At 35.1% G+C, this 22761-nt stretch overlaps 1 protein-coding gene across 10 annotated transcripts in view; it reads right to left on the bottom strand.

Annotated features, from left to right (window-relative positions):
• The window catches only part of ANKRD28 (ankyrin repeat domain 28), a 151600-nt gene that overhangs the window by 54565 nt on the left and 74274 nt on the right, over window positions 1-22761 (bottom strand). For 6 of the 10 annotated variants that reach the window (XR_004425433.1, XM_033131798.1, XM_033131800.1 and 3 more), the window contains 2 exons: window positions 18007-18085; window positions 559-629 (listed from right to left, as the gene is read on the bottom strand). Coding sequence is in view for 8 of the 10 variants with exons in the window: in XM_033131798.1 (XP_032987689.1) it covers window positions 559-629; window positions 18007-18085 (150 nt within the window). In the remaining 2 variants the exon portion in view is untranslated. The remainder of the gene's footprint in view (window positions 1-558; window positions 630-18006; window positions 18086-22761) is intronic. The other 4 variants (XM_033131802.1, XM_033131804.1, XM_033131803.1 and 1 more) reach the window with 1 other exon arrangement.

The raw sequence follows: 22761 nt of genomic DNA, 5'->3' as shown, positions 1-22761 counted from the left end.
GACAAATCACTAACTACAGTTTCCTCAAAATATCTATCTCTACAAGAATGTCGTAAGGACAAGAAGATATAAAAAAAATAAAAAAACATAAAAAGAATATTCCCTCAAAATGTCAGTTATCTGGAAGCGCAAACAATATATAGGGTTATAAATAAGAAGGAACTGTTCTTCCTCATAAGACACCTAACATATTTTATGGTTATATATTTAGAACCGGTAAAAATGTGAGATCAAGTGATATTTTAAAACTAATTTCAATAATCATTACACTCCGCTGAGATTACTTCTTGATCACAATCTGTAGAACCTTTGCAACATGTCTACTAGGCTATTGTGAACCAGTAGAGAAAAGCCCTAAGGAAGATTTTATAAGATGGAAAAATAATTTCTCTCTTGAAGGAAATATAGAAAGAGGGATTTTTACTCTCTGCTACTTCAGACTCTCCATTTTCAGTTGCTTTTCCCTTCTTTTGAAAATACAGAATTTGAATTTGGGCCCATAGGTAAGCCTACTTAATGTTTTTATATACAGTATATTTACTAAGAGAAATTTCATACCTCACTACAAGATGCAACTGCTCTGTGTAAAGGTGTCAACCATTTGCTGTCTTTGGCATTAACTCTAGCTCCTGCAACAAGAAGAAAAAAATAAATTGAAGTATTTTGCATAAAATATTTTAAGTAAATCTCCTGAAATAATAGTTAGATATATAGTCCAAATTGGATAAATAACAATTGAAAAAGTAAAACTTCGTTTTTTATACTTTCTATTAATAAATTACCCTTAAATTACAAAACAAAACTTGTCTTTTTCAATTTATATGATTATCCAATGAGGTATTAGGCTCTTTTGATTAAAAACAAAAGAAACATTATGTATAGGCTAGAAAAGCCACCTTTATACAGAGCATATCCAAAGTAAAACTCAGAATCCACTTTTAGAATGTGTGTTAAAAGCTCAATTACTTAAATTAATGAATAAGAATATTTAAACATAAAATGATCATTACAAGTCTTCATTATATTTCTTTACTAATGAATGTATCATGTTATAAAACAATATAATATCAAAATAGTTCTCCAGTGATGATTAAAACACATTAATACTATAAAGTTATATTAATGGACACAATGGCTATCAACTTAGGAAAAAAATTGAGAAAGAAAGAAATGAACCAACCCACATGTCTTTCCGGGTTATATCTAAAGGTTTAAGGAAGTCATAATTAAAAAAAAAAAAAATCAACTATGGATAGTTTAAAAATCATGAAGTCAATGGACAAAAATTATCCTTAATAGAATGGAAATACACTTAGTAAGACAAAAAGTATATTACATAATTTGGGGGGGAAAAATCTATTGCTTACATAAAACCCACTGATTTGGTACCTAAGTTGCAACCAAACAAAAGTGGCACATTGTAGAATCACTCTACATCTAGGGAGAGAGAAACAGCCCTGGCTTTTAGAAGAAGTGGTGACATGTCCTGCACTATAAGCAATCCTATATTTATATCCAAAATCATAACTAGCTAGCTAGAAGGGACTTCAGATATCTAGTCCAACCTCCTTATTTTCTAGATTATAAAATGCAGGCATAGCTAATTAGCTCAAAGTCAGAGTCAACTATGGCAGAACCAAGGCTAGAACTCAGACCTAACATTTTCAGTCTGTTTTGAATGTGAGGTTCAAGGGAATAATCAAGTGCTGTGACTCCAACTTATGAATCTAGTAACTACTAGTTATGGGTCCCTAATGAGTTGTTTGATCCTTTTGAACCTAAGTTTCTTTATCTATAGAACAGATCTCCTAACACCTTGTTACAAAGATTAACATCTAGTAAACGTACCTCGTACACATAGGACAGATACATTAGAGGTAGATTTAAAAGTCTTGAATGTAAAAAAAATGAAATGAAATACAGGTATAGAAAATTATCCACAAATGCAGTAGTTGAAATCCTGAAAGTAGCTGAATCCTCTGTGGGCAATGACAGTGAGGACACTAAAATACTCAACCACCAATTATGAGAGCTTTCAAGATTGCTCAATTAGCCTTTGGGAGAAAAAAAGGGAGTCAGCAAAATAAACAGCCAGTGAGAGTGGTATATTCATGTAATAAACATTTGAATAACTATCTGCCAGGCTCTACAGAGAACAAGATGGTTAAAACATAGACTGCCTGGGGCTGGGCCTGGTGGCTCAGGCAGTTAGAGCTCCATGCTCCTAACTCCGAAAGCTGCCGGTTCAATTCCCACATGGGTCAGTGGGCTCTCAACCACAAGGTTGCCAGTTCAACTCCTCGAGTCCCGCAAGGGATGGTGGGCTCTGTCCCTGCAACTAAGATTGAACACGGCACCTTGAGCCTTGAGATGAGATGGCTCAGTTGGTTGGAGCACGGGCTCTCAACCACAAAGTTGCTGGTTTGACTCCCGCAAGGGATGGCACCCCCTGCAACTAGCAACGGCAACTGGACCGGGGGCTGAGCTATGCCCTCCACAACTAAGACTGAAAGGATAACAACTTGAAGCTGAACGGCACCCTCCACAACTAAGATTGAAAGGACAACAACTTGAATTGGAAAAAAGTCCTGGAAGTACACACTGTTCCCCAATAAAGTCCTGTTCCCCTTCCCCAATAAAATCTTTAAAAAAACCAAAAAACAAAAAAAGACTTGCCTGACCACAAGTTCAGTGCTTGTTTTAGGTAGGAGGTAGAATGTAGATAGTACAAACATTTGTAATATTTGTAGGTTAGAAGACTGGAGCCCTAGAGACAGTGAAAAAGTGATATAGAAGGCAGGCTCCCTCATTTTCCCATGCATCTGCTTAGAACATCAGTGGGTCTCTATCCCTATACCTCTTTCTACAATTTTGTATTTAATGTGCGTGGTAGAAGGGCAAGTCCTGGCATTAAAGCATAAAGGAAAGTGACACAGACCCTCAGAAGGGACAAGTACAGTACCCTGGATAGACAAAGGCAGAGAAAAATGAGGCCTGACAGTGGGTCTTCAGTAAATGGGAGGGGTCATAAGTCTGATACAGGTATTAATTAACAAGGAAACAGAATGTGGCTGTCACAAAAACATGTATGTACTGTTAAAGATCTGTGAAATAAGTGAAAAACGCACTAAGTGAGAACTATGTGAATAACATTTGTTACTTTTATGTAGGAAAAAGAAAAGAAAATATCTATATTCATATTTGTTTTATGTGTGTAAGGTAACCCTGGAGGAATGGTAAGACATTAGCAACAGTGGGTGCCTACGTGTTTGTGTTGGCGGAGGGGCACAATGAGAATTGGGTGATGGGATGGGAGACTGGGGGAAAAGGCAACTTCAGTGTATACCGTGTATCTTTGAAAATACACATATTTTAATCTTTAAACAAAACCAAAATAATACTTATTCAAAAAATGAAATTTAGTTCACACAGACTAAAAGGAGTGGTCATAAGAAACGTTCCAAGAATTTGGCTACAAGTGGAGAGAAAAAAAATTGGAAAGTAACTAGCTAGAGGGTAAAGAGAGTCTTTCTTTTGGATATGGGTTATCAGATACACAATTGAAGGAAGAAAATCTGATTTTCATGGTGCATTTGGCAGCCCAAAGTATAAAACCTTGCAGGCTTCATTCTGCCATTTTAAGTTACAATTAATTAATTAATTAGTCTTTCCTTCTCTTTTAATAACAAAATCAAAATTAATTTATCAAAAACAATGAGTGACAAAAACAAAGAATCCACTAATGGTTTACTGAGGATATATCACACTGCTACTTGCTACTAATAGACAATTACACAAAAAATCTGGTTTGCTCTCTTTAGATTCTAAAGATACTTACCTGCAGAAACAGCAGCACAATGGGGTTTTAGACATCTGGTCATAATCTTTCTCAGGAAACACTCATCTTTTGTTATATCATGTGTTTCTTCCAATAGCACTCGTCAAATGTTTTAATTCCGCAGAAATTGAAGGTCAAGTATACGAAAAATGGTTGGGCTATTTTTAAGAGCACCAACAGAACAAAAATCTCCCCTGACCACACTGTTTAGTCAGTATGTGCCTTACATATTAACAAACAACTATAGCATAACAATGTATACTATAAGAGCAGCAATTGGTTTTCAAATGAAAAAATGGAACAAGACCAACACACATGGCAGCATGCTTCAGATGTCCAGGCTCTCAGCACTCATCTCATGTCAACTCTCTGAAAGTAACCAGATTTCTGTTCTACACACAGAACTCCGAAGTTAGCTATATATTCACAAATAAACAAACTACAATAAAGATACACACACTGTAGTCATCCAGTAAGGGAAAAAGACATTTCCAGAGTAAATTTAACTAATCCAACAGTTGAAAACTAGCCACTAAGCTAAACACTGAGGATGGAGACAGGAAAAGAAGAAGGAGAAGGAGGATAAGGAGAAGAGGAGGAAGAAGAAATATCCACTTAAAACTTTTTGTTTTACAAAATAGTAGAGAGAAATAAAACCAAATATAACAGCTCTGGTGCCATCATCATGTGCTCTATACATGGCAGAACATAGTATGTGTAGTTTATAAGGATGACCTTAAGTCACCAAGATCAATTTCTTTATTTCCTAGTCATTAAAACAGAAAAGACTATAAAATAGCAGCCCTAAATAGCAGCAACCTAAATAGAAGTTAGCTTACTGGGAAACCCTGTAAAGGAGAAAGCTGCTGAGAAACTGAAGACAATAAAGACAGCAATTTCAGCATGGTGTCACTGATGACTACTGCAAACGAGTATTTACAGGATACCTCTTAAATGCTAGCAGCACATCTCATTAAACCCAAGATGGTTATGCCCAATTGTATGATCAAATATGTTCTATACTCGATTCCCCTTCTCCCATAAATTCACATTTATCAACTGAGCTTTCCCTTAAGATCTGCAGCCAGAACCTATGCCACAACAGATATCTGAATTTGGATTCACCTTTTCAGAGTAGAGATGTGATTAGATTTCTGATATGTTAAAAGCAAAAAAAAACCAACAAGCAAAGATCAACTGCAGGGTCACTCAAATAGGCTGTATCCATTTGATACCATAGTTAGATAATATAAAAAAATCCAAATCACTAGCTTCCTTTCATCCAGTCTTTTCATTTAATAATTCCTACATAGAAAAATAAATGCACTCTGAAATGAGTTTTTTTTTTTTTTTTAAAGAAAAGGGTTATTTAAGGTAAGATTTCCAGAATTAGATAAATGTCTAGCTCATTTGGAGATAAACCAGAAAGTAATTTTAAAAAATAAAAAATCTGATTGACTTACATCAGTCTATTCTAGGCTCTAGATAGCAATGCCGCTGAAGAGAGATTTGGACACGTGAGGAGACAGCCAGGGGTTAGGAAGGAGACCAGGAGCAGGACCTTGTGATCTAATAATGGCTCTGTAACCAATAGGCTGTGAGACCTGGGGCTGTTCCCCATAGCATAGAGCTTCATTTGTTAACCATACCCCCTGCCTCCTGTGTATGTGTGAGTGTGGTGCACATGGGGCGGGAGAGGGGGATGAGAAAGGATGGGCCTCAGGGTGAAACAACATAGGGAGCTACGAGTCAGGCACTCAAATCAGGAATGTCCCATTTGACTCTGGATGGGTCTCATTCTGCAAGATAACTGATTCACCTGCTTTCTCCCTAATCTAATCAGTCACCAAGACCTGCCAATTCTTTGATTTTTCAATCTCAGCAGCAAAATAAGAGTTGTGCTAAATGATATTTATGATCCATTTCCAGTTATAACAGTCTATCCTATTTTGAAATAGTCAGAATAAATTATTTCATACTTATTAAATAACTTGTCCTGCTTTAATATTAAATAGATGAGGTAGTATCTTCATATAATTTATGCCAAGGGTCTACAAATTACAGCCCACAGGCTGCCAGAAACCTATTTTATAAATAAAGTTTTACTGCAACACAACTACACACATTCACTAAAGGGTTAAACATGTAGCTTTCACATTAAAGGAGCTGAGTAGTTGCCAGTGTCTGTAAGGTCCTTTACATAAAAAGTCTATCAACCTCTGATCTAGGCTAAGTTTACTATTAAAAGTTATTTCTATTTTACATATGTGTTTGTAATAATTATAAATAGTCCTACCAATAATTTTCTAAAACTTCTAATATTAAGGAGAATGGTTCTCTGCTCTGCGCCTGAGTTGCAGAGGAGATATACCACATCCAGTGAAGTAGGCCAAGAGCCATGTTCTATCACTCCTCCTCCCAAAATGGAAATAATGCTTTTCCTTTGGCTGCCTACCAAAAACAGTGGCAAAACCTCCAGACTCTGTTTTCAGTTTGGGAGTGAAATGAGCAAAAGGCAATTACATTCCCACTTTTCCACCTGTCATGTTGGAAAAACAAAACAAACCCAGATGCTCCATTGTGTGACACAAGATATTGTGGGTTGAACTGTGCCCAGCACCTCCCAATATATATGTTGAAGCCCTAACTCCAGCACCTCAGAATTCGACCTTATTTGGAGATAGGGTCTTTACAGAGCTTGTTAAGTTAAAATGAGGTCATTATGGCAGGCCCTAATGCAATATGACTGGTTTCCTTACAAGCAGAAGAAATTTGAACAGAGACAAGTATAGATGGACGACACAAGGAGAGATGGTCATCTGTAAGCCAAAGAGAAAGGCCTAGAACAGATCCATCCCTCACAGCCCTCAGAAGGAACCAAACCTGCCAACATCTTGATCTTGGACTTCTAGCCTCCAAAACTGTGAGAAAATAAATTTCTGTTGTATAAGTCACTCACCTTGTATGTACTTTGTTATGGCAGCCTGGCATACTAATATACCAGCATTGCAGGCTTTCAAGGGTCACTATTATACTTTTATACACTATTATACTTAAGGTCTAATTCCTAATACTAGAAACATGACATTTGAATTTCCTTCTCAAGGACTACATTTTCTATGAAAGGTTAATCAAATGAATTTTTGACTAATGCCCTATATAACACAGTCATTTAATCACCTGATATTGCAGTCTGAGGTACTGCTAAACCTATGGTTTTAAATATAGGCATATCTCATTTTATTGCGCTTTGCTTTATTGAGCTTCACAGGTATTGTGGTTTTTACATATTGAAAGCAAGACCTTCCACCAGCAAAAAGATTATGACTCGCTTTATGCTATACTAGGTTTATTGTGGTCTGGAACCGAACCCATAGTATCTCCGAGGTATGCCTGTACAAGCATTAAATAAATAACTCCCATAAATAACTCTGTATTAAGGTAGCCAGAAAATTTAGTCCTTTGAACAGAAGTTCTTCAATAAAAGTCACTGCCTACACAAATTTTACTAAATGTTAGGGGCAGTGAGTAGAGTGTAGATGGAAGGAGGAGTAGTTCAGATAATAACAGAGTTAAGAATATGAAATCTATAGCCAGATTGCCTGGGTCTGAATGCTGTCTCTAGCTTTAATTAGCAGTACCACTTCAGCCATAAATCTCTAAACGCTTTAGTTTCCTTATTTATAATAATACCTTCAGAGTTAAGAGAACAAAAATAATAAAATAAAATAAAATGAAAAAGCTAAATTTAGCACAGTACTTAAGATATAGAAAACAATCACTGCTTCCTCTTATTTAACCCCATTCAATAATAATTGTGAAATTAATTCTACTGTAAATTCTATGGAAGGATTCAGTGGTTTGACTACATGTAACATGTCAAAATGATACTCCTCATTTACAAATCTCCGAGTTTCATCATTTATAAATACTTGATTTCCAATGAATTTAGTTCTGAACTTTAGGTTAAAGAGGGTGAGTAGTAGTAGTACTTTAAAAACAAAACAAAACAAAACGTAACACCTCATCAAAATATAAAACAGAATGTGAAATAATACCATCTTCAGTACAAGAAAACAGTTACAACCACAAACTAAACTATGAAGAATTCCTACCAAATACAGAGAAATCTGTATCAAAATGAGGAAAGACACTGAGTCAAGTGAAGCTTCTTCAGATCCTGGAATGGCTACTAAGTCTTTAAAAGAGCATGTCCATCTGTCACTTTTTCTCTGCCATCTATATCCTAGAATCCCTACCAAACAATCTTTTAAATGATCTAGAGCTATGTGAGTTATCTATAGGAGAAGCTCCCCATAGAACTTGAACTTTATAACACAGAACAAGGTTGGGGCAGTGCTGGAGGAGGGGCCAAGCAGACATCTTTATTATTTTTGACCCAGCTGGAGATGGAGGGTAAGAACCAATCCCCAGCAGATCACTTTCTAAGAACCTGTGATCTAAGGAGCTGCCAAGTCACCGCTACTACTCAATAGTACATCAAGAACTAAAGGAAGAGAGTCCACTGCTAGGACTGAGAGAAAACACATTTGTTTTGAGAGCTATTTAAAGAAACAAACCTAATGATGCTCAGTTTTTGCCCCTCCGTACTCCATTCTTTAGCAAATAGCTGTTCTGGAAAGAAGCATATTCCTCAAAGATATATAAGAACCTGAAAGGATCTAGCACAGGACTAGAACAAAAACACAAGAGCGCAGAGTAAACTGAACAAAACAGTTAATGGGTATATTTGAAAGAAATTATCCCAGGAAAGGAGAGGATGAATTTGCAAACTACTCTCTATGCACAACTTCAGAGAAGTTAAGTTCTGAAGAGAAATCTCAAAGAGTGCCGAGAGAGAGGTAAGACAGTGAATGCAAAGAGATGACTACTGGCAGAGTTCAAGAATGAAAAAAGGAAAATAAAATAATGACAGATAAAAGCCCAGAAACAACAAAAAACAGAAGAAATAAAACTTAAAACACAGTCAAGAATCTGAAACTACAGTAAGAATAAATCTTTAAAAACCATGGCACTCCTCTCAAAATTCTCCATTCACTTTCAGGACCAAAGCGAGTCTCTACGACAAGGCCACACACAATCTGGCCCCTGCCATCTCTCTGCGTCGTCTCCTACTGCTCTTTTCACCTGCCTCCAGACATGCTCCCACATTATGGGGCTTGTCCTTGCTGTTTTCTCAGCTTCCTCCAAATATCTGCATGGTACGCAAGGCTTGCCTCCTCATTTTTTTATCTCCTCAAATGTATTATCATTGAGTCCTTCCCTGATAACCCATATAAAATAGCAACTGTTCCCACCCAACATAAAATTCTTTTAATTTTTTCCATAGCAATTACCACTATAAGACAAACGATATATAGTAACTTGTCACTATCTCAAAACAAACTCCATGAAGGCTGGGACTTCATCATTTGATTCACTGCTCTATGCACAGCACACCTAGAATAGTGCCTAATACACAGACATGCTTGTTAAATATCTGTTGAATGACAGGTCCAAGGAAATAATCTAAAACCAAAAGGAAAAGACAAAATTACAATCAGACAAAAGTTGGCATTAACGAGGCGGCCATATGGCTCAGATGGTTAAAATGCGAGCTCTGATCAACAGGGTTGCTGGTTCGATTCCCACATGGGCCAGTGAGCTGCGCCCTCCACAACTAGATTGAAGACAACGAGCTGCCCGAGGGGCGGCCGGATGGCTCAGCTGGTTAGAGCACGGGCTCTCAACAACAAGGTTGCCGGTTCGATTCCCGCATGGGATGGTGGGCTGTGCTCCCTGCAACTAAGATTGAAAACGGCGACTGAACCTCTACAACTAGATTGAAGGACAATGACTTAGAGCTGATAGGCCCTGGAGAAACACACTGTTCCCCAATATTTCCCAATAAAAATTTTTAAAAAAGTTGGTAAAGACAGACAATGGAGATCCAACTTAGTTGAAAAACACATAGAACAATTTACAGATAGGAAAAACATGCGGAAATAAAATATTCAAAGATTTAACGGAAGATTTAAATGAAATAAAAATCTGAATTTCAGAACTAAAAGTGCTGAAATTCACATATTCACATTATGTCCCAGAAAAAGAAAATCAATACATTTAGCCTAGTGAAGTTAGTATTGGATTTCAGGAATAAAGAACTGAATCCTATAGGCATCCGGCAGAAGAGAAGGACCATGGTGGTAGAGGGTAGTATGGGGGATGGAAATAGTAAGCAGAGAAAAGCTTAATCCAAGACTTTCAATCAATGCTAGAAGACACTGGAGCAATATCTATAAAGGTGAGAGGAAAAAAGTATGAATTGAGAATTTTATTACTAGCCAATCTACCCTTCAGTTAAATAAATAAAATACCAGGAAATATGACATCCACAAGCTCTTACTGAAAATATAAAAACAAAAACTACTTGATAATGTCTACTTGACATCAAGAGATACATCAAAACAAAAAACTTGGGAATAGAGAAACTGGATAATAAATAAAGATAGGGTGTGTGTGTGTGTGTGTGTGTGTGTGTGTGTGTGTGTGTGTGAGAGTGAGAGTGGGAATGAGAGAGAGAGAGAGAGAGAGAGAGAACTGTAGGAATTATGATTACAAAACAGAATGTAAAGTCATAATTCCTGACAATGAAAACAAGAGTAAAACAAATTAGAGAAGGTAATTTCCTAATTTTTCAATATAGGAAATCAAAAAGCAATCAAAACATGAAACATGAACATGGGATAACATGACTCTATAGAATGATCTCAATTTTTTTTATATTCTTCATTTTTCATTTTAGAGAAATATTTTAGGAACAAATAACCTTGCCATGGACACCAAAGTAGTTATTATAATACAAAATTACAGTAATTTATTTTATTGTGTGCTCTTATTGAAGCATATTATGACTTTTGTGTAATTCTAGAACTATGTGGGGATTATTTCACATTGCTTAATTTTCTTAAGACTACACTAGTTAAGGTTAACCTAATGTAACGTCATTGCTAATTAACATGAAGGGTAAGAGCAATCTACACTTTTCTACACTGTTTTCATTACTAACTCTGAACAAATTAATTTGTTGTCTATTTTTATCTCTGTGCACCATAATTCTCTTCTTTATCTAGGGACAAACACCTAGTTTCAATTTTAATTTATAACTAAACTTCTTTAAAATTCATTCAATATGATTATAAGGTAGTTCTGAAATCAGGAGTTTGGAAATCATCGTCTAATTTGGGCCTCAACAACCATGGCATTCAAATCAAATTTAAGTAGAACCCCTGAAGCACCACTACAAAACCTTAAGAGTCTACATATGAGAATGTTTGAAGACAATTGTTCTGAGTGATATTATTCCCCTGAGGTCTACTGAGCCATAATTGACATATAACACTGTATTAATTTTCAGTATACAACATAATATATGTATATATTACAATATGATTACATTAAGTTTAATTAACATCCATCATTTCACATAGTTAAAAATTTATTTTTCTGGTGATGAGACCTTTTAAGATCTAGTCCTTAGTAACTTTCAAAGACACAATACAGCATTGCTAACTATAGTCACTATGTTGCACATTACATCCCCAGAACTTACTTATAACTGGAAGTCTATACCTCTTTACCACCTTTACATAATTCCCCTCTCCACTCCTCACCTCTGCAACCACTAATCTGTTCTCTGTTTCTAAGTTTGATTTCTTTTGATTCCGCATATAAGGAGATTACACATTTTCTTTTTGTGTATGGCTTATTTGCCTAGTATAACATCCTCCAGTTTCACCCATGTTGTTGCAAATGGCAGAATTTCTTTTTTTTATAGCTGAATAATATTCTACTGTGCACAACAGTTCCCGGGTTCCCTTTTCTCTACATCCACGTCAATATTTGTTTCTCTTGCCTTTTTTATGACAGCCATTCTAACAAGTGTGAGGTGATAACTCATTGTTGTTTTGCTTTGTATTTCCTTGATGGTTAAGGATATTGAACAACTTTTCATGTACCTGTTGGCCATATTTATGTTTTCTTTAGAAAAATGTCTACTCAGTTCCACTGCCCAATTTTTAATCAGATTTTTTAAAATTTTGCTATTGAGTTGTATGAGTTTCTTTACACATATTTTGGATATCAACCCTTTATCAGATATACAGCTTGTAGACATTTTCTCCCATTCTGTAGGTTGTCTTTTCACTTTGTTGCTTTCCTTTGTTGTGCAGAAGCTCTTTAGTTTCATGTAGTCTTGCTTGTTATTTCTGCTTTTCCTGCCTTTGCTTTTGGTGTCAAATCCAAAATGCTTAACCCTTTATGTTTTCTTTTAGGAGTTTTGATTTCAGGTCTTACGTTCAAGCCTTTAATCCATTTTGAGTTGATTTTTGTATAAGGTACAAGATAGTAGTCCAGTTTTCCCAATCCTATTTATTGAAGAGACTATCCTTTCCCCATTGTATATTCTTGGCTTTTTGTCATAAATTGGCCACACATGCGTGGGTTTATTTCTGGGCTCTCTTTTTGTTCCATTGACCCATGTGTTTGTATTTATTCCAATACCATACATTTGGATTACTATAGCTTTGTAATATATTAATAGTTTGAAATCAGGAGGCATGATGCCTCCAACTTTGTTGCTCTTTCTGAAGATCGCTTAGGCTATTTGGGATATCTGTGGTTCCATTCAAATTTCAGGACTGCTTTTCCTATTTCTATGAAAAACGCCACTGGAGTTTTCATAGGAATTGTATTGAATCTGTGGACTGCTTTGGGTAGTATAGACTTTTTAACAATGTTAATTCTTCCAATCCATGAGTATAAAATATCTTTCCATTTATTTGTGTCTTCTTCAGTTTTTTCCATCAATGTCTTACAGTTTCCAGTGTACAGTTTTTTTCACCTCCTTGGTTAAATTTATTCCTAGATATTTTACTCTTTTTGATGCAACTGTAAATGTGATTGTTTTCTTAATGCCTCTGATAGTTGTTATTAGCATATAGAAACGCAAGACTTTTGTATGTTGATTTTGTATACTGCACCTTTACTGAATTTATTAGTTCTAACAGTTTTTGATGAAGTCTTTACGGCTTTCTCTATATAATATCACATCATCTGCAAATAAAGACAGTTTTGCTTTTTCCTTTCCAATTTGGACACATTTAATTTTTTTTCTTGCCGAATTGCTCTGGCTAGAACTTCTAAAACTAGGTTGCATAAGAGTGGTAAGAGTGAGCATCCCTGTCCCCTTACTGATTTTAGAGGAAAAGCTTTTAGCTTTTTACCTTTGAGTATGATGTTAGCTGTGGGCTTCTCATAAATGGCGTTTATTGTGTTATGTTCCCTCTCACTTTGTTGAGCATTTTTTTAAATTGTGAAATGAATACTAAATTTTGTCAAATGCTTTTTCTGCATCTATCGAGATGATTATATAATTTTTATTCTTTATTTTGTTAATGTGGTGTATTGCATTGATTGATTTGAGGATGTTGAACCCATTCTTGCATCCCTGGAATAAATCCCACTTGATCATGGTATATGATTTTTTTAATGTATTGTTGAATTCAGTTTGCTAATATTTTGTTGAGGATCTGTGCATCTAAGAATATGTCTGTCAGGAATATTGGACTACAATTTTCTTTTCTTGTGGTGTCCTTGAATGGTTTTTATCAGGGCAATGCTGGCCTTGTAAAAAAGAAATTTGGAAGAGTTCTTTCCTCTTCTATTTTTTTGGAGAAGTTTGAGAAGAATTAGTATTAATTTTTCTTTGAAGTTTGATAGAATTCACCAGTGAAGCCATCTGTCATAGGCTTTATTTTGTTGGGAGTTTTTTTTATATAGATTCAATCTCCTTACTAGTAAAAGGTCTGTTCAGATTTCCTGTTTCTTCATAAGTCAGTCTTGGTTATATGTTGTACATGCTCCATCTGTATGTGTCTAGGAATTTATCCATTTCTTCTAGGTTGTCCAATTTGGTGACATATAATTGTTCACTGTTCTGTCTTATGATCCTCTGTATTTCTGTAGCATCAGTTATAATGTCTCCTCTTTCATTTATGATTTTATTTACTTGAATTCTTTATTTCTTGGTTAAGTCTAGCTAAAGGTTTGCCTATTTTGTTTATCTTTTCAAAAAATGAGCTCTTAGCTTCATTGATCTTTTAATTTTTGCTCTGATCTTTATTTCCTTCTTTCTATAACTTTGGGCTTTGTTCTTTTTATAGTTCCTTGGGGTGAAAAGTTAGATTGTTTACTTGAGCATTTTCTTTTTCCTCAATGTAGCTGTTTATCTCAATGAACTTCCTTCTTAGAATTGCTTTTGCTGCATCCTATAAATTTTGGTATGTTGTATTTCCATTTTAATTTGTCTCAAGATAATTTTTGCTGTTTCTTTTGATTTCCTTTTTGCCCCATCAGTTGTTCAGTAGTATGTTGTTTAAACTCCACATATTTGTGAATTTTTGAGTTTTACTTTTGTACTTTATTTCTAGTTTCTCATGTGGTTAGAAAAGATGGTTAATATAATTTCAACCTTAAATTTATGAAGACTTGTTTTGTGACCTAACATATTATCTATCCTGGATAATATTCCTTGTGCACTTGAGAAGAATGTGCATTCTGCTGTGGTTGGATGGGATGTTCTGTAAATATCTGTTAAGCCCATCTGCACTACCATGTAGTTCAAGTCCAATATTTCCTTATTGATTTTCCGTCTGGATGATCCATCCATTGCTGGAAATTCTTAACTAAAATTTGAATATAATGTTTTTTTTACTGGCTTGTTATTCTGGATATTTATTTTTAATATTTAGACTTCAACAGTTGGCTTATACTTGTTGATCTCTAAGTTATCTACTGTATCTTCTATGAAACCATTCTAATCAATTTGCAAAGAGTTAATGGAAATTTCAAACTGATGTAACATGAATGAACTGGAGAAATATTTTTGAATACACTTTTGAATTGTTATTTTTTATAAAAATCAGCATGAGCCGTTTCATATACACAAAATTATGGCAAATGCCATAGACCACTAAACTAAAATTCTGATTCAAGTTTCAGTCTTCCTCAATTATGTAAAGGGGTATTTTTATAGAAGGCCAAGGTAGTCATCCTGTATAAACTTTAAAAGTTAGGAACACATTCCTGATTACTCCCTATCTTCTTACTCGTTAGAGCTCTGTTATCCATAAATTATACAAACCCTCATTATTTGTTCAGCTACTGGGGGATCTATTCAGTAAGATGCTTATGTACAGCTTTAAAGATTGTTTTTTGATTCTAGAATTTGTGGAATATGAATATATTTGCTTCAATGATAAAGAGTATAAAGAGTCGATTTTCTTTCACCCTTTGTCTTTCTAGTTTGTGTAAATAAGCTCTTTTTCCAATTTCCCCCTATAGTTAAGTCACTCCTTCCACTTTATCATTTCAGAATATGACTGGATTTCAAAATGGGAAGGAGAGAATTTTTTTTGCAGTATATCTGAAAGTCACAAAAAACCTACTTCGTGATATCAAGAATTTATTTATTTGGCTGGACCAAATAAAACTGAGGAAAAGAGAAGGGCTACTTTAAAAAAATAGCCCAAATTCTGAGTATGTACCAGGTACTTTTCTATGTATCTTAACTATATCATCTCATTTGCTTTGTTAAGCTCATAAAATTTTATATTATTCCCACTTATTAGATGAGGAAATCAAGGCTGAGAGATTGAATAGCTTCCCAAAGATCACAGGGGTGGGGCCAGGATTTGCATCCAAATCTGTCTGGCCACAGAGCTGTGCTCTTTACACTATCTGCTTTGGCAACACAGAGCCTGTTTTGTTTTGGTTTTTCATTTTTAAGTAGAAAACTGAGGTTCTAGTTTAGAAATCTAGCCTTGGATTTCATTTCGGCTCATTTTACTCCAAATCCAAACAAATTTTTAATTTACTTTATTTTTCTCAAATTAGAACCTAGCGGATAGTCTGACGAGAAACAAAGTCTAAGGAAGAGCTTGATTTTGCACTCATAGGAAACAAACCATTTGCCTTCTTTCCTTTCCCACTTACCGAATTCCTTTGACCCTTACACTCCTACACCTCATTCCCACCTCTCCCATTTTTACTTCCACTGAAGACTTGGGAAACTGAGACTAAAATGTGAACAGTTTCTGAAAGGAGACAGCTGAAACTTCCATTGCTATTATCATACATTCATTCAACAAGTATTCACTCAGAACCTATTACGTATTCAACACTGTTCTAGGCATTGAGAATAAATACGTTAGGGAGCAAAGCAAACTAAATCTGCCTCCTAGGAGTTTATACTCTAACAGGAAGAGAATGACAGGAAACAAGTAAAAACTTAATTTTTTATTCTGAGAACTGTAAATAAACTTAGAACTTTATCTTTCCTTTTAAAAATAGCTACATGAGCTATTACCTCATGAAACTGGTAAAATACAATATAATACTAAAACTATTTTTCAAAGAAGCATCGAAATAGCTTTTTATACATGTACAATGGTTAATTTTATACATGATTTTTACCTGAATTATTCAAAAGAAATTAAGCTTTCTCTCAAATGCTTATCTCAAAGCTGACATCTGATACTATCACACTCATAAGGCTCATGTGGCTATTATACTTTCAAATACTACGCAGTCAACCTTCTATAAGTAACTAAAAATCCTTGATGCAAACATTCACTTTAAAAGGAAGGGATTAAGTCAAACTTTGAGCATTTGAAAAGTTTCTGCTAGGTATAAAAATTAAAAAATGGGGGAAAAACCCTCCATGTTGAGTCATAGTATCTTCATGTTAAAATGAAAGTAAATGACAGAATTCTGTGTTAAAATGAAAAATATAGCAGTAGAGTTCTTACCCAAAGTCCTAGACATTAAACTAACTAGAAGTACTGTTTCTAACATAGCTATTTCTTAAAATAATACAGGAAACTGCTTCTTGGACAATGTTTGTAATGAAAGTTCCATATATAAACCTGTATCCCATTCATTAATATTATTAAAGCAGAATATGACTCAATTAAGAATATGGTTTTTCTCTTGAACCTCCTCAGTTCTTATCTCTAGTACATTTCAGATGAAAACTAGTGAGCTAGCGTCCACAGAGGAACAGAGATCTTCAAGGATGTGCATCAGTGATGAAGTTATTCATGAAGAAACTAATAGAAGAATATTAGCCAGGTCCATATTTAACTATATTTAATTCTATATGATTCTACAATTTGTTATAAAAAGCAGATTTAAAATATAAATTTATAATGGCAAAATTCTGTTTAGGCTACTATTTAATATGATCATCATTCAAAATTTCTCTCAGCACTCCTCCCAAATATCAAAAGAATGATACTACTATCTCTCCAGGTGCATTACACATGTATCTGTGCAATCTGACCAACACAAGCACAATTAAAACACATGCTTCCTTTCTCACTACATATCATTTATAATAATCTGGCTACAACAAAAATGTTTCTAAGCTCTGTTTGTCTGTTTTAGGACTAGAGGCAGTTTGCACAATAGGAGCTATTCTGTAAGAGACAGTTGACTTCATACTGCCAAGTCTTAAACAGTTTAGAAGAAATTAAAAAATAAAGTATAATTCCCTAAAATGTGTCTTACAAGTCCTTACCTAATAGAATTGGATAAAAACTATTTAAAGACAGAAATCTTGTCATCCCTTTCAAAATATATCTACAATCATATCATTTCTTACTACCTGCACTGCTATACACGGACTGAGCCACCATCATGTCCCTGTGAGAACTGTCATCATCCCCCATTTACTCTGTGGTTGATAAGTCCTACTATGGATACTCTATATAGTACCCTACCCTATGTAATACTCATCCTACCCCATTAGTCTGATCTACTTTTTCATTTTGCTATAGCACTTATCATCTCCTAACACCCTAAAATTTACTTGTCTTTATAGCCTGTTTTTCTTTATTAGAATATATGTTCCACAAGGGCAGTGATCTTTGTTTTGTTAATGTATGCCAGACTTTGGAACATACCTGGCACGTGATATGAGATCAGTATTTGTAGAATGAACAAATAAGTTTCATTTTATTAAAACAAATATGGATAATCAATTAAATTTGATAAATATTAATTATGGCAAAAATATATGATGTGCTCTTATACAGAGCTTACCATACCAGATAAAATAAGCAGTTCAATGATTTCTGCATCTCCAAGATAGGCAGCAGCATGCAGTGGCGTTCTCTTTTCATTGTCCTGTGATAAGAAGGAAAGGTAAAACATAAGTTTTAATATAAAGTTAATTTTAACATACTTTAAATGAAGAAAAACCACTTAACTACTAGCTTACTACTTCCACAACTCTAGTCTAGTTTGGAAGTCCCATTAACAGAATATTTTCTTGCTCGGAGAAGGAAAACCTAAAAAAAAAAAAGGCTTTAAAAGAATGGTATAAAGTGTATAAAGTGCAGCAAAGAATAAAAGAAAAATCTAAGATAACAAAGAAATAGCTTCTTAGATTTTCTTTGAATAAAGATATCTATGCTACTGATATACACGGGCAAATTTCCTGTACTTCATACTACCTCACCACGCCAATATACTTCCATAATTTTACAGTTTCGAGTTGTTGACCTAATTAAACAAAATAAGCCTTAACAAACCAACAAGTCTGCTTATCAAAATGTTTCCACAAGAGTACCTACAGTGGCCAAAAGAAAAAATATCTCTGGCGATTTGAAATTATCCCTTAAAACAATCTGAAGGTTTTTCTTAAAGTTCCTGCCAATTTCATTTTTGGCTGTAAAATATGTTTCTATCTTTATAAATACCAAAAACACATAGTCTTCCAAATCTTCCTACAAGAAGAGAAGCTACATCTAATGCATGGCTTCAGGTACTTCCTCCCCTTAAGCAACAATGCTCTCCAGTTTGAAAAGCAAGATCTTAGGGTAAAGTCATATTCTGGGATTTTTAATTCATATTTATACCTTATCTAGAGTTACAACACTCAGAGTGTTGCTGACTTGGCTGCATCTGAGAAAGCTATTCATCTAGAAATACTTATTTTGAAACTTATATCCAATTTTTTTTGATACAGGCTTTTGTGACATTGTTAGTTGTCTTCAAATGTCCATTTTCCCCTTTGTCCATGTGAATAGTTGTAGCTGGTTATGGACCCACTCAGTGAGAGAATACACTCCTCACTTGCCTTGAAGTTTTGTTACTTAGTGTGCACCAACAGTATGTGAGTGGACGTGAGAGGCACAACTTTCAAGACATCTTCACGAAAAAGAAAACCATCTTAGACATGGATTAATACTTGCCCACTTCCCACAAGCTGGAAGGCAGACGCGAAGCTGAGCCAGTTTTGGCCATGCAGAGGTAGGCCAACATCCCAGAAAAGTGTCAAGAACAACACCCCAAGTGATTAGAGAGCAAAGTTGCCCCACCAACCCAGACCACAGTTTCTCAATAGTCTAGAAGTTAAACCTTTTATTTGAATGGGTGTTGTATTTTGTGGTCTCCAACCACATTAGAATAGTATAGCTTCCGAGATATGAAAAAAATTATTTCACATTGTAGTAATTTTCTAGTTTGGCAATACACCAATTACTCTAAGAAAGGACAGTAAGACTACTAAGAATAAATTAGGGAAAAAACTGCTAGTCAAAAGAGAAGTTAAAAATATTCATAGGCATTCAAAAAGGCTTAGCTGTAGTACATAAAGGTATTATAAAGATGTGTGTAACACAATTATCGCTGACTCTTCATACATTTCTTCATATAATTTTAATGTATTTGTGATACTGTTTTTATCCTTATATAGTAACAGGTACTCCAGTAAAGGGAGGTTGGTCTCGTAGCTATACTATTGTTTAGTAAGCTAGGAGTTCTTGTTTCTCTAACCATAGACCATGTTTTTTTATTCCAACATATACCCAGCAAGAATTCTCTGCACAGAAATTATTGAACAAATAGTCACTGAAAAAACTAAAACAGAACTTAAATATCAGACTTTATTGAAAGTTGAGTCCTAACTTAATCATTGTAATTAAGGCTGTTCAGTGTTAATCATTTAAACAGCAAACTTCCCCAGAGTGCTTAAATATCATCACATCTACTCAAATTGAGAAACATATCTATTACACAGAATAAACCACACACACAGCACACACACAAAATGAGTCATTTATGAGTGAGAGATGTCTGGATATCTATGACTCAATGCCTTGAATCCTATTAATGTATTTTATGACTCACGAACAGTTTTCCCTCTCTAAAAAGCAAATTTAAGAAAAAAAGGGGGAACAAATTGGTCAATTAAAAAATTTTTTTAATCTATCATATTTTACTTTACTACAGTTAAATATTGAAACTGGGGCAACAAAACATTTACAATTGCTTTTAGTAATATTTATTTTAATGAAAAATGACTCTTCTTATATATACTAATTCTATTTCATGGAATTAGATAAAGACATTCCTGTGTGTGTACAAACAAAATGATTAAGTATATTTATTGATCATCACAGGAAGCAAAATGTTGGAAACAATTTAAATGCTCACCAAAAGAGGAATGGCTATCTAAAATTATAAAACATGAGAAGCTCTTAACCAACCTTCATTTAACTGACTCACATGATTAATCAATATTCTGTTTCCTGAGTAAAACTAATGGTGAGTTTGGCATACCATGTATTTTGACTACTGCGCAACACTAATAAGACCATGAACTTTCATTCCCACTACTGGGTGTCTGTTTATCAAGAGTAAGATGTATTTGTTACAACTGTTTGTGCCAAATGTACCAGTAATCATAACTATGTGATTTACTTAAATATTATTTAAACTGATGAAACAGGAAGGAAAAAGTAAATTGTTTCCACGATCACTGCAATGAATACTTTATTATAAAGGCTCAATAAAGGTAAGCTACCAAAAAAAAGTGCTGTTGAATTGGGTGTGGCTGAGACAATTGAAACACTAAGGCAAACAAAACATATGGAGAGGTTTGGGCCCAAGTTTGATTCTTAAGTGTCTAAATTCTCACATCATTTAATCCCAAAACGGGAGTTCCAGATAGATAATATATTGGGGTATGGTCTATGCAATGAAGATTAACACTGAACTGTTAGTGAACTCCACCTTGTCAATGAAAAACCCTTGGCCCAATATTTAAAAATGGCTGATAAATACACTTGTTACAGTAAAATGCTTAGAGGTCACTTTTTATGATTCCCTCCATCAGACTCTAATTAGCTTATCAAAACTAATTGTGTTTCCCTGAAAATAAGACCTAGCTGGAACATCAACTCTAATGTGTCTTTTGGAGCAAAAATTAATATAAGACCCAGTACTATATTACATTATGTAAGACCCAGTCTTATCTAATATAAGACTGGGTCTTATATTATATTAAAGTAAGACTGGGTATTATATTAATTTTTGCTCCAAAAGACATATTAGAGCTGATGGTCCAGCTAGGTCTTATTTTCGGGGAAACACGGTACTATGCAAGTGTTCTGCATCCAATTCCAATGCATGGGTTTTCCCCTCACACGTCCAAGCAATCCTCCAACACCACCTGGGTGTCCTACAATTCAAATGAATTCTGACACTGTCTACCAGTAGATAGCATCAGATCCCACAGACTAAGGGTTCAGTCCTACAAGGCTGTCATCTCCCTCTCTTCAGACACCAACATTAAGTCCAGGTTGTGACCTGTGCAGTAGTCCCCTCTTATCCGCTGTTTTGCTTTCCACAGTTTCAGTTACCCACAGTTAACCTTGGTCTAAAAATATGAAATGGAAAATTCCAGAAATAAACAATTCCTAAGTTTTAAATTGTACTCCATTCTGAGTAGCATGATGAAATCTTGCACCATCCTACCCGGGAAGTAAATCTTCCTTTTGTCCAGTACAGTCACTTAGTAGCTGTTGCCATTATCAGATCAACTGCCAGGCCAGGCCACTGCAGTGCTTACGTTCAAGTAACACTTAGTTTACTTAATAATGGCAGCAAAGTGTAAGCATAGTGGGGCTGACAATTCAGATATGCCAAAAAGAAGCTGTAAAGTGATTCCTTTAAGTGAAAAGATGAGTACTACTACAATCAGGTGTTTTGAGTGAGAGAGTCTACATTCTACGATTAGGTCTTTTTGTGAGCCAGTGCCTTTGGTCTGTGAATTTCACAAGTGTTTTCAGTACCGCCACCAATACCCCCAACCGTGGGACAGATTGGCTAGAGTGGGATGGAGTTAGGCATTTCCCTTCTCCCAGGAAAGTCAGGCTCTGATAATATCCCAGCAAGTTAGGCTCTGGTTAATTAGTTTCCCCTGGGGGCACATCTTATTAAGAACAGAGTGCTCTGGCATATTTCAAAATGGTCCCTTTTCCCCTCTCCCTGTTGGAAGCCTGAAGGGAGTTTTCTCTGATATTTACTGAGAGCCTACTAGAACTCCAGAAGATAAACCTCACAATATTGGGGGTCTCCCTATGACTGGGTTCGCTGGTACTTTCTCCTCCGTGTCTCTTTTTAAGCAAGGCACCCACATAACTTTCTTTCACGTCTCATGGGCTGGTCTTCTGTAACCTTCTATGTCTAAATCAATCACTTGATCACCCATAGAGGTGGGAACAGGGTCAATTTCTAGTGAGTGAAGTGAGGGATAAGATACCCAAACAAAATCAGAACTCAGCACCTTAGAAGAAGGGGGAAAATGAATGAACATAAGCAGCCAGTTTCTGCCACTTTGTGACTTTTATATAGACTCTGATATTCTCTTTTTCTAGATTCTTGAGTTTTCCAGGTAATGTGGTATGAAGGAAGTATTAGAACAAACAAGATACCTAGAGAAGAAATTTCAAATCAATTTTTGTTACTACCCACCGAAGTGAAAATGTAGCAAAAGATAAAGGAACATTAACTGG

This window comes from Rhinolophus ferrumequinum, chromosome 17, assembly GCF_004115265.2.
Source record: "Rhinolophus ferrumequinum isolate MPI-CBG mRhiFer1 chromosome 17, mRhiFer1_v1.p, whole genome shotgun sequence".
Taxonomy (NCBI): domain Eukaryota; kingdom Metazoa; phylum Chordata; class Mammalia; order Chiroptera; family Rhinolophidae; genus Rhinolophus; species Rhinolophus ferrumequinum.
The sequence above is the reverse complement of the archived record's forward strand: the minus strand, read 5'-3'. Positions and strand labels throughout refer to the sequence as shown.